Below are 25853 nucleotides of genomic sequence, written 5' to 3' on the forward strand. Positions count from 1 at the left end.
GAGAATGGTTTATTTATTTACTTGTTGGTTGTTTATTAACTCATATTATCAATACATTATGAAAAATTATCTTTATAATCATCAAAAAATATTTGTACAAAATACTTAATGTAATTATATATCATTTATCATTATACAATAATTATAATAATTATCGTCTCACGTGCAACATGAATTTTCTTTTAAAGTATAATTTGGTTACACTGTAACTCGTAACGGATTTCATAGTAACAGTAACAGAGTAGCAAGTCGAGTAACTCTGCTTTATAATCTATTTGTAATATTTAACAAATATGTAGCCATGTTACCAGATGCGATACCAGTGACACAACAATATACCTTTGTTTTTATATACTTGTAAATAAATTGTTCTCTTGTTAAAGTATGAATCAATATTTTCAACAATTTCACAATACATCAACGACGTGTGTATTGTTGTCTAAGGTGTACGTTTGAATTTCATTTGTCTGAGCACAAACTGCTCAATTATCCGAAAAAGGTATAAAAATTTGACAACGTACAGTACTATCTCTACCTTAAATGCAATATAAAGTCATCTTGGTTTATCCTCTAACATTTCGGAGGATGCGTTTTGTGCACCGTTTAGAATCAAGTTGGACCACAACGAGAAGAATTGTTGTACAACAAAATTTTCTCCATAAGTCTAGTTCATCGTTAAGATTAAAGTAAATACGAGCAATGAGTGAAACTGAATTATTTTTGATGAACAAGTTTACATATGTCTAGTGTTCCCGAAATTAATACCACTCTGATTAGCACCCTTATTGCTACCGTATTGTAAGCTAATCACACCCTGTCCAGCCCTCAACTGTTCCTCGGTGAAATTGCGCACATTTTTGTCCGCTTCTTTTGGTCCGATACTTGGTTTACCATAATTCCCCGCCTGCAAAGTGAATTTTGAATATAATATATCAAACAATCAAGTTTCAGAAATAATAATTCCTCCAAATTTTATATAAATGCAAATACCTTTCTACCGAGGGATTGTAAACAAGTTACAACCGAATTAAGATTTTGTCTCTCCCACAGATCAACAGTCTGGAAAGTTTCCTGTGCCGGTACACCTAACGCTCTCGCAGCTTCTAGAAAGGCGTTGATATTTTCCATGCATTTAAATGCTAGATTGATCTTGTTAATTTTCTTCACCGATCCATCCTTGATATCGTTCACCAGCCTGAAAGGAAAACGGCATCGATTAATCATCATGCGACAAATATCTCATTGGCTCGAATGTTCTTTCAAGAGGTGTCTAGCTACTTGCAAAGAAGGACTCCGTCCTTCAGCGTCTCATAGAAGTTGTCCATGTCCCCGTTGGTGTTTATATTTTCGCCGGTGATCGTTTTGATCCATTCCAAACATTCCTGTGCCAGTTCCTCGCTGTATTTACTGTTGATCTGTAACAGAAATCCATTTACGATCGGTCAGTCGGCTTTTTCCTTGAAACTTGATGACGTTGTTAAAATAACATTACCTCGCGAAGTTATTAAACAACGCTAAAAAGAGCTGCACACACATACAGAATGTCCTGAAATATGTGGTACCCACTTCAGAAATTGATTCAGCAGGTATCAATAAAAAACTGTATTTTTATTGTTTATTTAACATTTTTGCTATGTTATGTTGACTCATATTTAGCAAAATTATTTGTAATTTGTATGTAATTTAAATATGGTTAATATCAAAGTGGTAAATATAAATTATGGCGTGTACATGTTCTACCTGCTTAACACTAGAACCACAAATCAGTCAAAATGACTAATTTCATTTTCACATTTTATATTACAAAATTTTGTTACCATGGTTTTTTCAAGATCATATTTTGTTGAGATAGAATGGTATGTCAGGTGAGGTCTCAGTATTAATTTTTCCAATTTATTATCAATTTAAAATGCATTTAATTTCGGTAGTCCTACTGCTAAGAAATATAGTAAAACTTAGTGTAATAATATAATTTGATATGTCTTGTATAACAATTTTCGTATGTTTTAAAATATTATGTAATCACAGTGATGTCATATTATTAGACACATTGCATAATTACATCGTAACGTCCTACGAATCAGCTTAGTTCCTTCTGCGAATAGCAGTATTACGCATTAGTTTTCAGTATTATGTTCAGAGAGATAATGCACTATAATAAAGAGTTATTTTAATGAAATGACTCATATTTTTATCTATGGTCTTGCTGAATATAATCGACAGATGTTTACATAAAAAATGACTAAATTACTGAATCGTTTCTTCGTAACTCACTAAACGAGTTATACACATTATAAAACACTGTAGATCTTTCCAAAATAAAATACAGATCTAGTATCAACGAATTTGTTCAATCTTAAAATTTCAAATCAAATGTTGAGTCTACTTGATCGAAGAATTATTTCGTATATCAATTAATTCAATCCTTGAAAGATTAAGTTAGGATCATTAAAACGTGTCCAATTGCAAGACATTTTTGTGTAATGTACTTTATTAAATGTTTAACGAGATTCTCGTCAATCTTTTAAACACGAAGGGGCACCAGCCACCAGCGACTGGTTGTTATTAATTATACGATGTGCCAGTGATTCAAGTAACACATCCTGTAGGGTCTGTGACACGAGCATCGTCGGAGTCACTGACCCAACTTGTTTGAACACACTTCGTTCGTTGTTCCTTCGAGGTGCCTCAGAAATCTTCCCCGTGAACGCGGCCATGGTTTCGGAGAAAGTTTCTCAACAATTCGAAGAGACCACGAATCGCCTTTCCACCTACTGTTTTATCGTTGAGAAAGTCTTCAATGATGTACTAGTTTCCCTTTGTTTCCGATTATAATGAACATACCATGAGAACGTTGATTTATTTATATTTGGAGGAATTATTTGCGTTGCTATGGTGGGAAATTTGTTGGTCGAGAATTTGGGAATTTGGAAATTTAGGGATTTGATGATTGGGTGTTTGGAAATTGAGGATTGGAAAATTTAGGAGTTTGGAAATTGGGGACTTGGAAATATAGGAATTTGAGAATTGGGGACTTGGAAATATAGAAATTTGAGAATCGGGGACTTGGAAATTAAGGATCTGAAAATTTAGAGGTTTGGAAATTAGGGATTTGGAAACTGAAAGATTTGGAAATTTAGGGACTGAGAATTAGGTGTTTGGAAACTTAGGAATTTGGAAATTTAGGGTTTTAAGAATATAGGAGCATGGGAGTCTGAAAATTGGGTAACTTAGAGATTTGGAAGTTAGGGATTCAGAAATTTACAAATGAGAAGTTTGAAACTGGAAATTAGGGGATTTAAGAGTTTAGAAATTTAAAAAGAAAATTAGTAAATTTAAGAATCTACAAATTTGAACTATTAGAAATTGTGAAATTTTAAACTTGAAAATTTCCTCCCTTACATTCCTACCTACCTAAAGACTAATGCCACCCTACTCGAACAATTTTACTTCAAAGAACATTCATCTCAAACCTCATTGAATCTCACAAAACGCATCGCAAAAAACCGTTCACAGTAACAGTAATCGTAACAGTAATCCGATAACGTTTCTGCAATAAAAAATCCGTGCAAATCCAAGAAGAACGTGTAATGGACGCACAGTTATTCGCGTAAAGGCTACCTAAAAAGGAGAGGTTCGTAAGCGTGGACCGTCGCGTTCATCCCGGTGCAATATATGCATATTCCGTTAGCCATACGGTGTCTTGATCGTGATGTACTTCACGTGTCCCCTCGTAAAATGTGCAGCGTCTTGATCGTGTGCATGCAATTAGAATAATATACTAGCGATCTGGCAGCCGTCTGGTAACTCAGCGTTCAGGAATCTTGGATTCTTTTAGCACGGATCAAGATACACGTAGTACCAATTAACCTTTCTCGCGATAAATATTGCATCGTATCGAATCATCGATCTTTATACGGTTTAATCCTTTTTAGGTTCTTTTAAAGATGTTTATGGTTGGGCTGTTTTATGGATATTTATATTTAGGTTGGTTTAAGGATATTTAGGATGTTTGGGATATCAAGGATATTTAGGATATTAAGGATATTAAGGATATTAAGGATATTAAGGATATTAAGGATATTAAGGATATTAAGGATATTAAGGATATTAAGGATATTTAGGATATTAAGGATATTAAGGATATTAAAGGATATTTAGGATATTTAGGATATTTAGGATATTTAGGATATTAAGGATATTAAAGGATATTTAGGATATTTAGGATATTAAGGACATTAAGGACATTAAGGATATTTAGGATATCAAGGATATTTTAAGAATTTAAGTTGTTTCAAAGATGATTTCAATCAAATTGATTCCAGTATTTTTTATATTTAGGTTACCTTAAATATATTTATAAAATATTTAGGTTGTTTAAAGAATGTTCATAACTATTTGATTCAAATATTTTTTTTATTTAGGTTGATTTAAACATATTTATATTTAGGTTGTTTCAAGGATGTTCATAACTATGTTGCTTCAAATATTTTTTTATTTCAGTTCCTTTAAACATATTTATATTTATCTTATTTCAGGGATGTTCGTAACTAAGTTACTTAGAATATTTTTATATTAGCTTGTTTTAAGAATATTTATATTTATGTAATTGTATGTAGGTAGATATTTAGAAAGTTATATTTATATTTATTATACGTAAATAAGGAAGTGCAAGAACAATGGCGGACAGTAGGCAAAGAAGTTTCACGCTAAAGGTATTCACTTTCACCAAACGCGTGTTACGTCTGTTGAAATTACGCCTCCTTCGCTAAGCTACTATGTACATGTACAATTTCAATTTACTTCTACAATAAATAATACTATTCAGTTTCTACAACTTGAATTTTATATGTTAACTTTGTGATTCATGATTTTTTCTACATTGAGAAATGTTCAGAAAATTTTCTTAAAAAATGAAGTTACTTCACTTTCATTTCTGCATAAAACTACACTATGCATAAATAAAGCATCAGTTTACCATTTAACAAAAATAAATTTTTAAATAAGCATATCGATTGTCTCTAATTAAACATTTTTTAAATAGCACCATTTTAACAGCTTCCACAACATAATTGCATCGAACACTTCGGGTTAATATTGCCGCAAGTGTTTCATAGCGAAAGTTCATTTTTTATATCCACAACGATAACAACGTCTACTATCTTCGTGATATAAACTTCCAATGTGGAGCATGATGCGAATTCTATATTTAGGTATTAAGTAAGCGGCCGATAATTTCATTAACGACAAAAAGAATGACTCGCGTTAACGAGGTGTACGCTGTTCGCGAAAAATATACGCTGTTTTAGCCGGCCATGTGGAACGAAGCGTAGAAATTATAAGACTCCGACAACACTTACGAAAGTAGCCTTCAAATTACTTAATGTGACCTAACAGTGATACTGGTTCATTTTCTCAAGTTCGTAGACTCTCAAGATCATTTGCATAAACGTGTTACCGCATATTCGACTTTTATAATAGTATATTCTATATACTTTTAAGATGCATGTTCCACTGTCTTTTATGTAGTCGCAATCTCCTTTTCTTACTTTTTATTAATGTAATTTGTAAATAAGCAATATTGCTAGTTATATGCTCATTTGTAAATAAGCATTATAGCTAATTTTGCAATTATAATTATGTAGCATTTTGGTGCAAAACTATGTTTTTTAATTAACGTTCATAGGGGTGATGTTTATAATTTCAGAAAAAAATTACTTAATTTTTTCGTGCATTTATATTTTACTTACTTTATTTCGAAAATGAAAATTTATGTGCAAAATATTTAGAATATGTCAAAATGAGGTAAAGTTATTTCAAATGAGTTACTTATACAACATAGCTAGTACATATGCTGTTTAATTAGAAATAATTTTGTAGGGAAAAATATGTAATGGCGATCACTAAGCAATGATTGTAATAAAATTAAAATTGCAGTAAAATTAGAGCTAACTATTTCTGTTCTAATGCCAGATAAAATATCAAATATAAATACAAAGTTACATTATTTCAAGAAAAATATGAAACGTCAAATATAATCTATTGAGTGAAACATAAGGTATGAACACAAAATTATATTATGTTAGACAAAATATCAAATATAGATATAAAATTACATTATACTAAGAAAATTAGTATAAGTAATATAAAATAACGTAAAAAAAAAAACACAAAAAAATATAATAGTAATATAAATAAAATATAAATGTAAAATAATATTGTATTAGGTGTAATATAAAATTAGATAAAAAAATATTAGAGCAGTACAGAAATAAGCAATTATGGTAACGTACAAACAAATGATAATTGTGCAGAGTTTGATGTATAGGAAAGCTTACGGTGACGTGGAATTTTAAGAACGCCATAATAAAGGTTTTATGGTGGAGGTAAAGGTAAAACGAGAAGTTTAGGGAGGTAAGGGTGTGACGTCTACCTATATAAATTCCACAGCATACCAAACGATCTTGGATCCAGCTCTTCTCGAGCAGGATTCTGAAGTTCGAAGGGTGTGGTGGAGTCTATTGTATTGAAAATTATGCAGGGTTGCGGCTGAACCCTTTCCCGCATTATTTTTCTTGCTCATTCCAAGGTTATGTACGCAAGTGTTTAGTAACTTTATACTGAAAGCATAAATTTGGTTTTAAGATCATTTTATTAAATAAATAGTACACTGTTCGACATAATATATTTGATGTTATAAGAATCATACAAAAATAATATGAAGAAGATTAAAAAATAATGTAATTAAAGTTCTTCTAATTTAAATATTTATGAAAAGAAATAGAAAATGTAGTATTAGAAAAGAAATACAAAATAAATATAGTAAATTATGTGACTTTTTCTTATCGAGATTGTAATATAAATTATCAAACATAGTAATCCCTTTTTGCGAAATAGGAATGATGTTTTCGCTAGGTAATGTCACATGATTAGATATCGAAATGCAGTAATCATTTTGAGATAACGTTATTGATATTTATTACATTTGACGAACATTCTAGATTTCAGATAACTTAATCATTTTTTAAGTATATGTACTCAGAAATAAAACCTGATAATCTTGAAAAGCAACTAAACGCTTACGACTGAGGAGTAAAGGTTAATTGGAAAGTTAATAAAGAAGTTGTTTCGAGTAACTTAAACCGTCGTAAAAACTTGAAGTGACAATAGCTAGACGAAAACAAGTTAGTACTAATCCAGACCTCGTTAACCTTTCATTAACGGTGCTCTAATTGCGCTGCACTTACTAATCTCTTAGTGTATCATATATACAAATCACATAACGTGCTTGGTAATTTTTGTACATTTAAACAATATTGCTTATTTAGAAATTTAGGATTTCAAACTTCTGAAGATTTATATTTTCATGTTTTGAAGTTTAACATCCAATAATTTTCAAATTTTTATATTTCCAACATTCTACATTTTTAAATTTTTATTTCTTTTTTCTTTCTTCTTAGTACGATCATTTAATTTCCTCTTTTGCTTAAAACGACAACTTTCCCAGATTTCAGATTTTGAAAGACGAAGCATTGGTTAACCGCAATCTCCGTTATTTCCTTCGTCACCGTTGGAAAAAAGAAACCTTATTTGTCTCCGTTTTGTGAATCATCGAACCTCGAAGCAGCACACGCGCCATTTTCGCGGATCTCCGCAAGAGGAGATCGTGTCAGTTATCGAGAGCAAGTGTTTGCAATTAAAGGATCGCCTCGTGTCTCGCTAGCGACTTGCGACAGCGATGCTTTTAATGGCGTGTTCGCTCGTTCACGGTCATGAAAACTGGGTCAGAGGGCTGACCATCAATGAACCGGCGGACAAATTGAAGGAATTGCCTGTTGCTGGTCTGCTACCACTGAAATCGTACTCCTTGTTACACCCAGTCAAGTTAGATTAATTTATTGGCCGTTGAATTAACGCTGTTAACCAACTTACGATTGCAGATACGACCGATACCGATTTGATTCAGCGATATGGCTACTGTGAATCGTCTTTCAATTTATTTAGCGAGAAACGATGAGAACGGAGTGTAGTTTCATAAATTTCTCGATTTTTAAACTGATACATAGAAACGTGGTAGTCAATTATTTTTTCATAGGTGATTGATCTAATTTATTAGCAAATTTTATTTAGAAATTTTTTTAGGTCTGCTTCAGGAGGAACTTTTGTTTCTAATAAATATAATTTAGGCTTTTGAGTTTTTAATTTATGAGATTTAGAGAAAGGTTTTTAATTTATAATTAGAAGAGTGGAGAATTATTTTAAGTTTGATAATGAAGTTTTTTTTATTTTCGATATACTATTAATTTAACAGAGATATTAGTTTACTCGATTTATTACCCTTTACATATTTTAGTCTTATATTTATTGTCATTTTTCATTTATTTATTTTCAGCTAATATGTATATATTTTCATACACTTATTTTTAGTTAATAATTATATATTTTCACTTGTTCATGTTTAATCAATAACCAATTTCATTTGTTTACTTCTAATTAATGATTGTAGAATTTCATTCATTTATTTTTTATACACAAGCAATTAGCAACTAAAATCACACATCAAATAAGTATGATTAACAACCGTAAATACACAGAGATGTAATGACGGATAATTATATACACTTTTAATAAAGAAAAGATCAAAGTTGATAAAAGTGAAGAAATAATAGTTTGAGATGATCAAAAAACTGCTAATTGAAATAACTGGTCTTTTACCGTGTAGCGATAATTTCATATCAGGGACAAAATGATACGGTAGCAATTGCAAACATTAAATAATGCACATGTGTTTTTATCGCGATTAAACGATAAGTAGTACTAGAACATAATTAAACAAAAATACCTACAGAACTATTATCAATTGCTATCGAATGTCAGCCAATAGTGTAACGATTTCGCATCGGAATCATATGTAAACATTTAATGGAATATTTTCTAAAAAATTTCTATATCTGAAATATCAAAATACAAGATTTCTATATCTGCAAGTTTAAACATTTTTTAATAATTATAAACTTTTCTATATAGAGAGAGAATATGTATGAAATATTTAACCCCTAACTTAACCTATAATTTTCTGGGCAGTTGCATCATTCACAGTTATCTAATTATTGCTACAACGTTAAGACGACTAAAGAATGTTAAAATATTAGGCACGTTTTGTCTTCAGCGATCATTGATACAGATTGCAACTAAAATTGATTGAACCCAAAAAAAAATTGCAATGAAAATAACAGTCTGGTTTATAATATTTCGACTGTACTGTGCGTCACGTGTGAAATATAATTATATGTAGCATAAGGGGTTAATATATAAAATAAGGTGAAGTAGGGTAAGTTCGTAAACGGGGCAAGTGCGCATACAGGCTATTTTTATTACAATATGAGCGAAATTTCTCCATTTAGTATGTTTGTTTCCCTGTTTTGTTTCACTATATCCCCTTCTATATTTCAGCTAAGAGTACTTGTTTGCAATATAGAGTACTTGCATAATGCAGTAGAAAGCATTTTATAGGAGATTTGTTAATAATTCTGCTCTTGCCCCATTGCACATGAAATAAAGTTTCAAAGTATTTAACTTCAAGTTACGCTCTTACCCCATTTTCGGGGAAAGTGCAGAGTAGTTGACATTTTAAACAATTTCCTATCAAAATCAAAATGTACAAGGAAAATTAAGGTCCTAGTTAATATTAATTAAATAGTAGTAATTGTGCAATGCGTTCGATATCCACAGCGTTAAGTATTTACATAGCAGACTGAAAATACTTACGTTCAAATACCAATTTTACAAAAACCAGTCTTCACTTACCCTACTTCACCTTACATAAAATATTCCAAATATTTGATATACATTTAACTTTATAGATCAAAAAATTTTGAGATATACATACACTGAATTTCATAAAGAGCCAAATGAATTGAAATTTAGCAGATTTTTCTGTGTATATAAAAGAGAATTCGCAACATAAATAAGAGATTATACAATGTGATTTATAAAGAGGTTATATAAAGTTTTACAAATAGTCATATAAAGGGACCTATAATACAACTACACCCCACATTCTGAAATAACATTCTACGTTAAATGATACCAAATTGTTACAGTAAAATAGAAGAAAATTGCTATAATAATCTTACAAAATATATAATAATACTATTACTAAGATGCCAATAGTTGAGGGTTACATTTAGAGTGGACATAGTAATTCTCGAATCATATTCCCGTATCCACCATCCCGTTGGATTGAATGGCAAAAGAAAAATAAAGAAGGTGAAATCGATTACGTACATCGATTCACCTTGATCACGAGTGCAAGGATAACTGCATTTAAAAGATCGTCCCTCGTTTGACCAGTTTCCATATCGGTGCGAAACCTCGATGACAGATTTGCTCCTGAAACGATCTTAACGATGCTCCTTAAAAAGCTAAGTACGTAAGACTCTCAAAAGAAAAAGAAAAAGTAGAACTTATCGCGGATCAACTCGTTGTCGATTGAAGCGATCGACCTACATTCTGGCATTGTGTAATATTAGCGTTAGAAGTCGTTTTGTCTTCTTCGATTGTTAATCCAATTACGACGGAGATCCAATATGTCGCGAGACTGCGATAAGACGACATTTTGTGGACGGCGTCTAGCATGCTAGACACGTAAATGAGATTAGGTGAAGGAAATGTGTCGAGGAAATGGTTACAGTAATATTATTACTGCTTTGTTTTATTACGCCGAGGTAGGTGCAGGTATGTCATTATATTACTAGGTAGATCATTATATTAATTATTATATTGTGTAACATTAAATTACATCATAGATTAAGATCATCATTATGAATAGGTCAACTTAATTATCACAGATTAAATTAATTGTCGTAGGTTCAATTAACAAAATTATTACATTAAATATACTATGATGGAATGATGAAAAAAGGAATGAAAAATGATATAGTAGGTATTTACCGTATAGAAATGATTTATGATGGAAAATTGACTCACTAGTGGTGATTTGATATTAGAGGAGATTTAGAAAAATGCAGAAATGTGGGAACTTAGGATTTTTGGAAATTTATAAACTTGGTAAGTGAGAGATACAGGGATTTGAGATTGTAGAATATATGATAATTTCTCAATTTTGGAATTGGGAAATTTAGGAATTTCAGGACTTGGAAATTTTATTGCTTCGGGATTTGAAAATTTAGTTAAGGATTTAGAAATATGGAAACTTGTGAAATTAAACATTTGGGAATTTGAGAAATGGGAAATGTTGGAAGTCGCAAAATTTGAGAAATTGGGAAATTGAGAAAGTGGAAAATTGGGAAATTGGAAAATCAGAAATTTGGGAATTTGGGAAATTGGGAAATTGGGAAATTGGAAAATTAGGAATTTTGGAATTTGGGAATTTGAGAAATTGAGAATTTAGACATTTGGGAAATTGAGAAATTAGGAATTTGGGAATTTGAGAAATTGAGAATTTAGACATTTGTTAAATGAGAAATTTGGAAATTGGAAAATAAGGAATTTGGAAATTGGAAAATTAGGAAGTTAAAAACTTGAGAAATTGGGAATTTAGATATTTAGATATTTGAGAAATTTGGAAACTGAAAAATTAAGAAATTGAGATGTTAGAAATTTAAAAAATTCCCTAAATTTACAAATCCCTAAAATAAATGTGAAAGTAAAACTTTATCCAAATATTCTATCCTTCATTCTTCATCCTCCATGCCTCTCTCATTGTAGACAAAATATTTCGTCCAAATACCCAAAATACTGCACTAACAAGAATCACTTACAAAAGCTTCAGTAATTAAAAAAGAATGTCTCGGATGATTAAATTGCGGAGACCTCAAGAGCAACCTCGACATGTTCTCCCTTCAGTGTCCTCGCATTCTTTCAAATTAACATTCTCGAATTCCCACGAGAGCGAATTTCACGGTCGAGGATCACCCATGAACTCCTCCGACTGTGTTCCACGATATTCATTTCTATCGAACGAAATCTTACGTGCTCGTTAAAAGATACATGAATATTAATGAGCAGATAATAACTCTGTCTCGCTAACGAGATAGAAAAAATGTCTGTATTTACTGATTTTTAATTATACGTTCATATTATCGTGCATGCGTTACTTAATCGGTCCTCGAATTATTTACCAAGAAAGAGTATCAAGAAACTTTCCCTAGGAAGTAATTAAAATAAGAAATTCTGTATGATTTTAATTGAAACAGGCCTAATATAGATTTTGATAATTAAAATTTTCAAGTCGATCAATTTGTAGGTTAATGATGAAGAAGTAAAATAAGGAAATTAAATATAGAATATTGACAAGAAAAGCAAGGATAACATTTTTTGTATGAAAATTAAAAATATAAAAATCTTAACAAATAATCATTCTTCTTATATCGCATACTAATTTTCATTAGTACTTTCATGTAATACAAGTACACTAATTTTCATTAGTTCATTCATTTTACTAAATAATCTTGTTTAATACACATATCTTTGTACATTGAAAAAACTATTAATATAATGTATAACATTTTAACAATCGTATCCTACATAATATTAATTGCTTTTTCAATATACAATATTGAAAATTGTTTTCTTATAACATCGTAACAAGTACATCAATTTTCATTCAATATTGAAACTTATTATTTAAATTATATTTTTTAATATGCATTGAAAAATCAAGTAATAAAATGAAAGTACAATGTAACGAGAATTTGTGATCGAATTTTTCCATTTAGAAAAGAAGTCGACAAAACTTTTCAGTCTTCACTTAATAGTATAGCAAGGAACAAGTACTTGAAGTAACACGGTTCGTTAAGCAGAAGCAACACGAGCTAACAGTCGTTTCAACTGGTTTATACTTGACGCGATCGAACTAAGTGGCAATGCGAATAAAACCAATGTTCCGTGCCGATTGTATAACCGTGCGACGGTCATTACGAACGACTTCATTCAATTTACGAAGTTGCACGTATAATACGCTGGTTTTTACCTGTTCGGGCTTCATCTCGTTTAGAGGTCCATATATGGCCGACAACAACCTTCGAGGTAACTCACGTTTCAAAACCTCGTTTATTCGTGTATTATCCACGTACAACAAACCATCCGAGAATTATGAAATTGCGAGACCTCGCGAAATGGGTCAACGATTTTTCTGAAATTGTACGTGAAATGTGGATTACGCTTTTCGTTGCCTGAAGCTTTTAACTACGGAGGCAGCGTTCTGTGATACGGTTTTAAGTATGTCAATGTATAATGTTGAAGAAGTAGGTTTAAATATGTACATTTTGGAGATACATTTTGCAGTTATCGAAGTGCACTAGCTCTGGATTTGCAAGTTATTACATTTTCGAATCTTTAGATTTCTTATATTTATTATTGATATTTAGAATTTTATATGAGGATTTTGGAATTTTCAAAGTCATTAGTTTGTGAATTTCCAATTTTCTAAATTTTCAAATATCAAAATTTGCAAAATCAATTTTCAAGCCTCACAATTTCACGTATCTTAAAATTTGTAAAAATTGATAAATGTTGGAGCACCCAAATTTCTTAAATTCCAGAACTCCCAAATTTTCAAATTTCCTAAATCTTCAAATTCTCGAATTTTCAAATCATTAAATTTCCTAATTTCCAAAATTCCCGAATTCCCAAATTCTGAATTCTTCAAATCTTCAAATTTCCAAACTTTCAAATTCTGAAATTCTTAAATTTTATAAATTCTTATATTTCCCAATTTTCAAATTCTTCAATTCCCAAATCTGTAAATTTCTAATATTCTTAAATTCTTAAGTTCCCAAACCCTCAAACTCTCAAATTTGCTGAATCTTTAAATCCTCAAATTCCTACTTTTGAAATCCTTAAAATTTCAAATGTAAAAATTCTCAAATCTTCAAATTTCCCAAATTTTCAGATTCTCTAGGATTTTTAAATTCTCAAATTTCCTATATTATTAAATATAAAAAATCTTAAATTCTTAAATTTCTTGCAAAATTCTCAAACTTCCAAGCTCTAGAATTCTCCAATTTCCAACTTGCCAAATTCACAAATCCCTAAATTATCAAATTCCAAAAATCTCCAAACTTTAAAGTTTCTAATCTACTACTAAAGAAAACTAACCTCTATCATTTTTCCAAATTTTTCATTTTATCACCAATTTCCAACTTGCCAAATCCCTAAATTATCAGATCACAAAAATCTCCAAATTTCAAATTTGTCAAACTGAATTTTTCGCACACCAAAAAAGAATTTGCACCAACGTTCCTTCTAATTTTTCACTTCATTCTAAGAGAGAATCTGTTTGCACACGTAATTAACTAACAAGTTCATAACGCGTCTTGGCGTTTGATTAAGTAATAAATCATTGACGCGAACGATCGGTAATTAAAGTCGACTTACGTCGGTAGCTGACGACGATATGACATAAGGAAGAAGCTATGCTTGAGTGACTCACAGTTAAGAGAAAGTTACCTCAAAGCTTTGCACTTAACTTCATCGTGTTACTTCGTCTCAAGGATCTTATGATTGAGGTTCCTAAAGTAATTTGTACTAAACTTCACTTCGGCAATTCTGAGAGGCAATCGAAATCATTCTAGCTATGTTAATGTCACTTTTCGATTTTTCTGAAATTTGAATATGTTATAAGACACGAAAGACGAAGGGCATTTTTTTATCTGCGAAAAAATATATTTGGGATATGAAGCGATTCCCTAAAATGGGCCAGTGATCATAGCAGTCGAGGCTCTTATAAAATCAAACAAACAATCAACCTAAAATGGAGAGGTAAAATGAAAAAATTGCAATATCTTTGAAACCAGTGAATTTTAATGATTTTTGGTGTGAAAGTATCTTTCGATAGAAAACGAAAATCAGCCTACGTATGTTAAAAAGGGATTTAAAATTAAAGGGTGAAGTACCCCTAAAGTGACCAATTTCTTTCTACAAAATATCAGTTTTGATCTGATCGAAGTAAAATCTTAAAACTTCAAGAGGAAGACTAATTAAGATACATTGTTTGTCCCAGATACAAGTTCAATATTCTCTAATTCATTCGATGTCTCCAGCTTTAATAACCTGCTATAATTTTAAATTTCTTTCACGTTGTAAATCATAGAAGAGTGTCGTAATTACCAGCCTGCGGATGTTTATGCGTTTATGATATATCGAGTCATGTGAAGTATAAATCAATCATGTATTCCGTACGAGATACACGGATTACGTGGTTTATAATTTATGTTCATTTTGTAGACCTCGATGTGTAAGTGCAGAAACATCTGTGGTATAATTACTGACACTTGTTCAAAAAATCAAAATAAAGATTGTGTCCTTATATGTTAAAAAGATATGAACAGAAGAATATACTGAAGGTCGACGTATAAATGAATTTACTAATATTTGCAAACAATGAATATTTACTAAATTTATTATATCAAAAATGACTTATATTGTCTTTCGTATAAATCTTCAGTCTAACCAAAATTATAATTATAATAAATAAACACTCGATAAAAATCGCGTGTTTCATACAAGCATGCATTACATCCAAAACGAGAAACTAAATAATGAATTTTTATTTTCATTTCGTCCTTAAATAACAACAATTCTTATTTCTTTCTTAAATAACAAAAATTCTTATTTCTTCCTTAAATAACAAAAATTCTTCTTTCTTTCTTAAATGACAAAAATTTCCATGCAAATGAAAATATTGTATTTAACTACAAAAGAAATATAAATTTTCCGAAAAGAATCATTAGATGAAACAAATGCGTCTCATTAAATACAGGAACTGCGATAAAAGCGTTTCACAAGGAAGTTCATGATTAATCATGCATCAATGATGCTTCCAATTAATGCTATATCAAATTATCAAGATCTCTCATCTGTTTTAATATAGAAATAGTTAGTTTTGCTATAATGAATCGGAGTTTCCTCGTAGAGTCTTGTTTCTGCGCGTTTTCATGCAACGAAATGTGAGCAAAATGTGGACGTAGATTATTCCATTGTGCCCTGGACTTGGATCTCGATTTGCTTAACTGAATCTGTATTGCACACATGATGTCCTTCGCTTCTATTGCCATGCTTGGCCTCGCGCGTCAACTAATGATTTGTGTATGAATTTGTATGTTGCTGAATCGTTTAACTGCGTGAAATTTCACGTACACGAAATTGAAACTGTACGGGAATTTAGCGGTTTTACTTACTTCGATGATATTTAGATTAGCTTTTTCTTTGAGTTGGGGATTTTGAGAATGAATTTGTATTTGTAGATTGATTTATTTTGATTCAGTGTTAGGTTAGGTGATAATTTTGAGACTTTTGTGGAATTTAAGGAATGAAGTTTTGAGAATTGTAATGCATTTGGATTTTAGTTTTGGATATTCAAAATTTTGCAGTTGCTGGAATTTTAGAAATTGGAATATTTAGAAATTTGGGATTTCATTTAGACTGACTTTGAGTCGGTAAAATTTGTGAATTTTAGAATTTTGGAAAGTTAATATATTGGAACTTCTGAATTTTGGAATATTGAAATTTTTTCATTATAGAATTAGGGAATTTATAAATGTTGAGAGGTCAGAATTTTATACCTTCGAACCTTTGAATTATGAGGCGTTGAACTTATGGAGTTTTAGAACTTTTTGATGTTGACATACTGGAACATTGAAATTTGAAAGTTATAGAATTTTGAGACATTGGAATTTTAGAATTCTATAATTTTAAGATGTTGAAATTTTTCACCCTTGAATCTTTGGAATTTTAGACAATTGAGGCGTTGAAATTATGGAATTTTTTTATGTTGATATACTGGAATATTGAGATTTTAGAATTATAGAATTTTGAAACGTTGAAATTTTGAAATTGTAGAATTGCACAAACAAATTCAGCTGAACAAGTCTTCATTTTTAAAATTCACAAATCATCAACCTTCCACAGTAAATTAAATTTTTTCCCGGGAATCAAACTTGTAAAGAGGAAATTGTATTGAAAATTGTTGCATTGACGTGGTACATTGAAAATATTGGAAATAACGTGTAAAATATTATTATTAGAAGATTTGGTTGTTTATTGTATATGTTCTTTTTTTCTGTGTCGATGCATTTTTAATTTTTACTTGTGATTTTCAATATAGAATTTTTGTTGAAAATAGCAGTTATACTCTTAATTATGTGAGCTAGAATATTCTTATACCTTTATTAAAGGTAAACATGTGTAGAGTGAAGTGGAGTAAATTCAAATTCTCAAATTTTCAAGTTCCCAAGTTCTCAAGTTTTCAAATTTTCAAGTTCCCAAGTTCTCAAGTTTTCAAATTTTCAAGTTCTCAAATTCTTAAATTCTCAAATTCTCAAATTCTCAAATTCTCAAATTCTCAAATTCTCAAATTTTCAAATCTTCAGATTCTCAAATCTCCAAATTCTCAAATTTTCAAATTCTCAAATTTTCAAATTCTCAAATCTCCAAATTCTCAAATCTTCAAATTCTCAAATTCTCAAGTTCTCAGATTTTCAAATTCACAAATTCTCTAATTTTTCGTATTAAGGTGAAGTGAGGTGAGTTCGTAAACAGGGCAATTGCGTATACAGGCTATTTTTATTACAATATGAGCGAAATTTCTCCATTTAGTACGTTTGTTTCCTTGTTTTGTTTCGCTATATCCCCTTTTATATTTCAGCTAAGAGTACTTGTTTGCAGTATAGAGTACTTGCATAATGCAGTGAAAAGCATTTTATAGCAGATTTGTTAATAACTCTGCTCTTGCCCCATTGCACATGAAATAAAGTTTCAAAGTATTTAACTTCAAGTTACGCTCTTACCCCATTTTCGGGGAAAGTGCAGAGTAGTTGACATTTTAAACAATTTCCTATCAAAATCAAAATGTACCAGGAAAATTAAGGTGCTAGTTAATATTAATTAAATAGTAGTAATTGTGCAAAGCGTTCGATATCGACAGCGTGAAGTATTTACATAGCAGATTGAAAATACTTACGTTTAAATACCAATTTCACAAAAACTAGTCTGCACTTACCCCACTTCACCTTGTATTTACTTCAATCTACCGCTCTTTAATCTATGTCAGCTTTCAACGCTTATCAATTACAAATATTTGAAAAAATCATAGTCTTCACACGCCATACAAAATTGAAATGTATCAAAAATTCGAGTAAAATTGATTACAGTTCAAGTACAAGTGTGTCACGTGTCAGACGCGTCGAAGTATGGCAAGGGGTTAAGGAACAGAAATAGTAAGAAGCAAGCATTCCTCGGAACCGTTTCTTCAGCTATTCGTTCCTAAAACGGAAACCACTTTATAGTGTTTCCGGTGGCTAATACAGATATCCTCTCCATGGGGATGAAGCACGTCTATTTTTAGACGCGAAGCATAATACGGCGCATTCATCGTACGACGTTCACGGAAACACGTGGCTATAATTGTTATTTCTAGTTTGTACGGAAGCATCGTTCCCATATGATGTACCGAACGAAAAGATACACAAAATCAAATTGAAATAACAGTTTTTGAAAACAGCGCCATACGCGTACCACGGCGTTTGAACGAAAATACAGGCAAACGGGTGGTAGAAGAGCAGTTGTGGTTTTATGAGTGACTAGGACTGTGATAAATAATAAAAAAATGTATGAAAGTGTTCACATGGAACGTGTTGACGTAGAAAAAACTTGACATTGTTTTTATCGTGCTCTTGAGGTTTATGGCCGTATATGGGTAGTTGATGCGGTATGTCATGGAGAACTTGTGAGTACGGTTGTGTACGTGATATGGGAGTGGAGATAGTGATGCTGAAGCACATTTTTTTAGTTCTTTAGTGTAGAATTGAACTATTTACTTATTTGGTAATTTAGAAATTTAGTGGAAGATTAAGATTTTTGAAATTTAAAGTTTTAAGAATGTGGAAGTTTTAGAATTTCGAAATTTAGGAATTTGGAAATTTTGAAATATGGACGTTTTGGAATTTGGAAATTTAGAAGTTTTGGAATTTGGAATGATAGGAATTTGGAAATTTAGAAATCTAGAAGGTTTGGAATTTGGAAATTTTGGAATTTGGAAATTTAGAAGTTTTGGCATTTGGAAAGATAGGAATTTGGAAATTTTTGAATTTGGATATTTAGGAATTTGGAAATTTAGAAATTTAGAAGTTTTGGAATTTGGGAAGATAGGAATTTGGAAATTTTTGAATTTGGATATTTAGGAATTTGGAAATTTAGGAATTTAGAAGTTTTGGAATTCGGAAAGATAGGAATTTAGAAGTTTTGGAATTTGGAAATTTTGGAATTTGGAAATTTAGAAATTTAGAAGTTTTGGAATTTGGAAATTTTGGAATTTGGAAATTTTGGAATTTGGAAATTTTGGAATTTGGAAATTTTGGAATTTGGAAATTTTGGAATTTGGAAATTTTGGAATTTGGAAATTTTGGAATTTGGAAATTTAGGAATTTGGAAATTTAGAAATTTAGAAGTTTTGGAATTTGGGAAGATAGGAATTTAGAAGTTTTGGAATTCGGAAAGATAGGAATTTAGAAGTTTTGGAATTTGGAAATTTTGGAATTTGGAAATTTAGAAATTTAGAAGTTTTGGAATTTGGAAATTTTGGAATTTGGAAATTTTGGAATTTGGAAATTTTGGAATTTGGAAATTTTGGAATTTGGAAATTTTTGAATTTGGAAATTTAGAAATTTAGAAGTTTTGGAATTTGGAAAAATAGGAACTTGGAAATTTTGGAATTTGGATATTTAGGAATTTGGAAATTTAGGAATTTAGAAGTTTTGGAATTTGGATATTTAGGAATTTGGAAATTTATAAACTTAGACATTTATAAATACTGAAATTTAGAGATTGTAAATATAAAAATTCTGAAATTCAGTTGCATAGAAGTTTAAAAGTTTAAACATTTAGAAATTTAAACATTCTAAAACTTAGAATTTCAACTTATTAAACGACTGAATTTAGAAATTTGTAACTTAAAATTGTTTAACATTTACAAATTTCAAATTTATGAGTATAGAAACGTACAAATCTAAAGATTTAGGGATTTATATATTTTAAAAGTAGAAAGTGTGAAATTTCCATTTCGTTTTCATATAATAATAAAGATATTACATTCTCTGAAAAGGATCATTGCACTCACTGACCCAGTAGACATAAAAAACAACTTGTCTTCAACATACCGATAATAATGTTATCAACTGACCTTTCGTCGCGTGTGTTCATTACATGTAAACTTGTTAATTAATTACACCATCATTCAAGAAATATGTAGGTCAGACAGTTTTTGTGCATAAAACTTGAAATATCTACTTCTTTTTGCATTTTTTGGTGGTGAGCGTTGCACACAATTTTAATTTGTTGGATACAATGTTGTAACAGTGATTTTTTCTAAAGAGTAGTAACCTGTTTTTAGTCATTTTTTAGTTTAAGAATATAAAGATTTGAGAATTTGGAAATTTACAAATGGAAAATTCTGAATTGCAAAATTTGACAATTTGGGGATGTAGTAACTTGGAAACTTAAAAAATCGTGGAATTGTTGGATACAATGTTGTAGCAGTGATTTTTTCTAAAGAGCAGTCATTTTTTAGTTTGCGGATATAGAGATTTGGGAGTTTGGTAATTTGGAAATTCACAAATGGAAAATTCTGTATTGCAAAATTTGACAATTTGGGAATTTAGTAACATAGAAGCTCAGATATTTGTAGATTTGATAATTTATAAATGTAGAAAAGGAAATGTTGAACTTGCAGATAGAAATTAATAGAAATTTAAAAACACAGAAAATTCTGAACTTGGAAAGAGAAATTGAGGACCTGATAATATAAAGATTTAAAAACTGCAAAAATTAGAACTTTGGTCATTTAGAAATCCACCATTTTTCCGAAACTTCTTCTAACCATCTACGCTATCAAATCTCTGCGCAAAATTTGTGTCTACATAAATAATGTTTATGTTAACATTGAAAAGTGACTGATAACTTTAGTAACATTCATTAATTCTCAAATTAATAAAAAGTTGTTACATTCATCATTTTACGTGAACAAATTTTTTACAAATATTTAATTTTAAGTATTAAGTAAATACTTAATAACTAATTAATTGTTTTTACAAATACTTCAAAACTGTTTATATTCAGTTTTTACGAAGCGACGTGAGCAAATTTTATAATATATTCCTGTCTTATATTTTCGTGCAGATTCGCCCTATTTTCAGTTGTACCACCATTTTGAAGACACTGTGTACAAGATGTACTCCACATATTTCAAGCAACTCATGAAATCCTCCTCGAAAGCGCAACAGTAAAAGGCGACGAACGAACCGTTGCATTCCGTTGACGATAAGCGTATCTTTATAATGAGCATACGTTTCTCCACCGGTGCCATAATGAGCGTCCTTCGAGGATAGTTATTCGTCGATTGTTTTACGAGCAAGAAGAAGAAAACGACTCTCTGGTAGAAGAAGAAAACGACTCAACCGGACAAGGGATCTCTTGTGTTTTGCCCCATTTTTCCCCTCTTGTTTCATACACTGATATGTACCGACGCTGTTTTCTTTCCTTTGTAATCATTCAATCATTCACGGCATTATTCATCATTATCCGACGCGAGTACTTTGCATTATAACTTCGATAAGTATTAACCCATTTTTCTCTCGTCGGTTAATTACGGTTATGTACTACGCTTTTTTATGACTCGACAGTTATGTGACTTTCTCAACTTCAGAAAGGTGGAGTTTTGTTCAACGCCGGGCATTAAAGAGTCTTTTAAGCAATGTGGCGTAAGAGGTAAGTGACAGTAGAAATGATTGATTTATGGTTTGTACATTTTAATATTTAGGGAGATAGAAATTTTCAAGTTAACAAGGTTTTGTAGGTGGAACTTTTCAAGTTCTCAAATTTGAGAATTTGAGAATTGGAGAATTTGGGTATTTGATCGTTTGAGTATTTGGACATATATAAGTATAAGAATATAAGCATTTGAGAATTCAAGAATTTAGGAATTTGAGATTGTCAACATTTGAGTATTTCACATTTTTTTAATTTGAGCATTTGAACATATCAGAATTTAAGAATTTAGGACCTTGGGAATTTGAAAAATTGAGAATTTGGAAATTTGGGAATTTGGGAATTTGAGAATTTGGAAACTTAACAATTTGGAAAGGTGAAGATTTGGAAATTTGAGAATTTGGAAACTTGACAATTTGGAAATTTGAGAATTTGGAAACTTGACAATTTGGAAATTTGACAATATGGAAATTTGAGAATTTGGAAGCTTGATAATTTGGAAATTTGAGAATTTGGAAACTTGACAATTTGGAAAATTTGAGAATTTGGAAACTTGACAATTTGGAAATTTGACAATATGGAAATTTCAGAATTTGGAAACTTGATAATTTGGAAACTTGACAATTTGGAAGTTTAACAATATGGAAACTTGACAATTTGGAAATTTGAGAATTTGGAAACTTGACAATTTGGAAATTTGACAATATGGAAATTTCAGAATTTGGAAACTTGATAATTTGGAAACTTGACAATTTGGAAGTTTAACAATATGGAAATTTGGGAATTTGGAAACTTGACAATTTGGAAGTTTAACAATATGGAAATTTGAGAATTTGGAAACTTGAAAATTTGACAATATGGAAATTTGAGAATTTGGAAACTTGACAATTTGGAAACTTGACAATTTGGAAATTTGAGAATTTGGAAACTTGACAATTTGGAAACTTGACAATTTGGAAATTTGAGAATTTGGAAACTTGACAATTTGGAAATTTGAGAATTTGGAAACTTGACAATTTGGAAGTTTAACAATATGGAAATTTGAGAATTTGGAAATTTGACAATATGGAAATTTGGGAATTTGGAAACTTGACAATTTGGAAATTTGACAATATGGAAATTTCAGAATTTGGAAACTTGACTGAATTTTGTAATTATTAAATCAAGATATTGAAAGTATATATAAATTAAGGTGTTTTTAAATTATGAGAATTTAGAGTATGGTACTTCAAAATGTAAACATTTCGAAATTTGCAATAAGAAAATTTGAAAATACAAGAATACAAAAACTTCAAACTACTAATTTTTGATCACATAAAAATTTGAAAATAAAAAAGCTAAAAACCAAATAATAGTCTATACATTTATAAGTTTAAACATTGATTCTTATTCAAATGAAGCCACATTGCACTCAACAGTACCATTCGTATTTTCGAAATAGTAAGTCCCAGAATAAACCGTGAATCCATGATTTTATCGCGTGGCAACGTGAAAATATTGGGCAGGTAAAGGTGAGGTGATGTAAGGAAGAAGTGTACCATGGCCATCGGGTTTCGTGAGGGACGCTCCCTTCTTTGGCAACTGGGTCTCATTTTAATTCCCTGCTCGAAAGAAAGGTTCGGCTGGCAGCTGTTGCGAGCAAAACATGGCTCGTTCAACTTCCGAGCACAAATGTATTCGACGGAAATGCGCTTCTATCTCAGGTGTTTTAAACGAAGACACACCTCGAGCGTATCATAACTCTGATAATCTTCCGGTGAATTCACTGCTTGCACTTGGCTTATCTATGTTTGCGATTGTTATCCGAACGGATTCACACGGACAAACATTTCTTCGAAACCAACATTTATCGTACTATCATTTATTTCATGAAACCCTTGATTCGAGACGTTTTCTGGAACGAAGTTATGTCACTTTTGAAAAATTGTTGTTATAGGTTAGGTTAGATTGTTAGTATAAATTGGAGAGAGCAAGTTTTTTGATAGTAATAAAAAATATATAAATTATATATAAAAATAATACATTATTATTGTGATAAAAATATTGTATAACGTTATTTATACAATAAATAAAATTTGAATAGAAATCTTTTTATTCAGGAAAAATCAGAAAGTTGGACTGTGGAAGAATTTGATTGCTGTGAATTAGTAAATAATTCATTATGGTATAGTTGTGAATGTAACGCAAAATTAACAAATTTTTATGATAAAATTTAAGTTGAACAATTATGATTATTCTATGAAAGTTTAGAAGATTGTGGAAGAATATGGTAAAACTTGATTTTTAGGAATTAAAGTTATTGATTACAGTACAGTTGCACAGAATTAAAAAAATACTGATTTGATAATAAAATTTCTATGAAAAAATGATCTTCATCAAAAGTTTACATAAGCGTGTAGCTTATAAAGAAACTTCATTGATATAATTTGGAGTAAATGTTCACTATGACACAATTGTACTGTCCAGTTGAAAAATATTAATTTGATAAAATTTTAATGAAAAAATTATTGTTATTTATTATTTTAATAAGCAATAATACACGAATTGTTCGATTATTTATTACAGTAGTTCATTAAAGTTATTGTAGGAAATTTAATTTTTTAAATAAATAATGAAGTAATTCAATCATTAATCAATTGTGCACAGAAATAAATTTAAAACCACAATACAATAAATTCTAAAATTTCAACTTGAAAAATATATCTTTAATATCAAAATACAAATAGAAATTCAGATGGTAGAATAATCTTGATCCATCAGAAGTTTCAACAAGATATTTCCAAGAATCCTCGAACTATCATTACTATGGAATTTCTGTGGACAATTTTGAAAGTTTGTTCTCTCGGTTGACTGATTTCAGTGACTTGCTTATCGCAGAGGAATCCAGTAAGTAAATGAAAACACACAGTGTATTCCAGCGGAATAACAAGTTGTGTCACGTACCTATATTACGATCTTTAATAATATTTTAACCATACTTCCAATTATTGAAATAACTACACACGTAATGATTTCCGATGTTCAACATGTACCTCTGATAAATCAAATTTAATTACATTCTACTTTTAGGCATGTGCAATAATTTGGTAGATCGAAGTAACGTCACGATCTTCCTGTGTCCAGCAGCGTTCCTGTACACTCTGCATTCTAATTACTTACGGGATTACTCGACGATAAGCGTCATGGAATATCTCTGACACGACTATCGTAATCTACAGACGCGTTTTACTGGCACGTACACACGTATTCAAGATAAACATATGACTTGTTCCAGTGTTCGAGCTATAGTAGAATGTCACAACATTTACGAACTGTACATTCCTTCTTTAAATCTCTGCATAAAAATGAAACGGAAACTGTTATCAAAATTCCACATGTCATAAATTACATGTAGAAAGTGCTTACTTTTTCCCAAAATTTATAAAAGCAGTTGCAGTTAAAAATGATACCAAGGATCATAACAATATTGGAGTCAAAATTGAAATGTATCTACGTTTCAACAAATTAAACTTCATTCGCCGCGAACATCTTGAAGCTAATCAAAACAATTGATATTAAGACTAAAACAGTTGATATTAAAGCTAAAATAATTGATATTAAAACTAACTAAAACAATTGGCGTTAAAAAATCAATATACCGAGCACTCAATTTTGACAATTCATCAAAAAACAGTACTATGTCGAACGCATGAAAAAGTAATGAATCGTATGCACCGCGCATGCGCGGCACCCTTACTAGGTCGAATTCCTCGAGGGGTAGGTTGCTCACTGGGTCACGGTGTTAACGTCGTACAAAAGAAAAAAAGATATACATATTTTCAACGGATGTTACCTTTCTTTGCGCTTCCGCAGCGAATCCTGACTTGGCTGCCCTGTTACTGGCCATGTTGGTGATCCCTGATTCGTTTCACCGGCAGAACACGTCCCAAACAAAACTTACGGTGACAAAAAATCACTCGTACGAAATGCGACGATAAATAACGCGCACGATCGTATGTGTACTACACTGTTCAACGGTCGCGGCTCGACTGACGCGCTCGGGATCGGCGAGAGTCCTTCGGGCGCTTATT

At 30.7% G+C, this 25853-nt stretch overlaps 1 protein-coding gene and 1 long non-coding RNA gene across 2 annotated transcripts; one reads left to right on the forward strand and one right to left on the reverse strand.

The window, feature by feature from the left end:
* Window positions 1–8: 8 nt before the first annotated feature.
* Window positions 9–25853, reverse strand: Chd64 (transgelin calponin-3). The gene is made up of 4 exons (XM_012293067.2): window positions 25616–25853; window positions 1279–1415; window positions 991–1195; window positions 9–904 (listed from the first exon to the last, which is right to left on the reverse strand). Exons 1-4 carry the CDS (start codon window positions 25667–25669, stop codon window positions 734–736), a joined length of 567 nt encoding a protein of 188 aa, XP_012148457.1. The 5' UTR covers window positions 25670–25853; the 3' UTR covers window positions 9–733.
* LOC143265200 (uncharacterized) lies at window positions 1422–23828 on the forward strand. Its single transcript, XR_013039434.1, has 3 exons — window positions 1422–1586; window positions 21196–21783; window positions 22374–23828. It is a non-coding gene; the product is annotated as an uncharacterized LOC143265200 (long non-coding RNA).

This window comes from Megachile rotundata, chromosome 9 (genome assembly GCF_050947335.1).
Source record: "Megachile rotundata isolate GNS110a chromosome 9, iyMegRotu1, whole genome shotgun sequence".
NCBI lineage: Eukaryota > Metazoa > Arthropoda > Insecta > Hymenoptera > Megachilidae > Megachile > Megachile rotundata.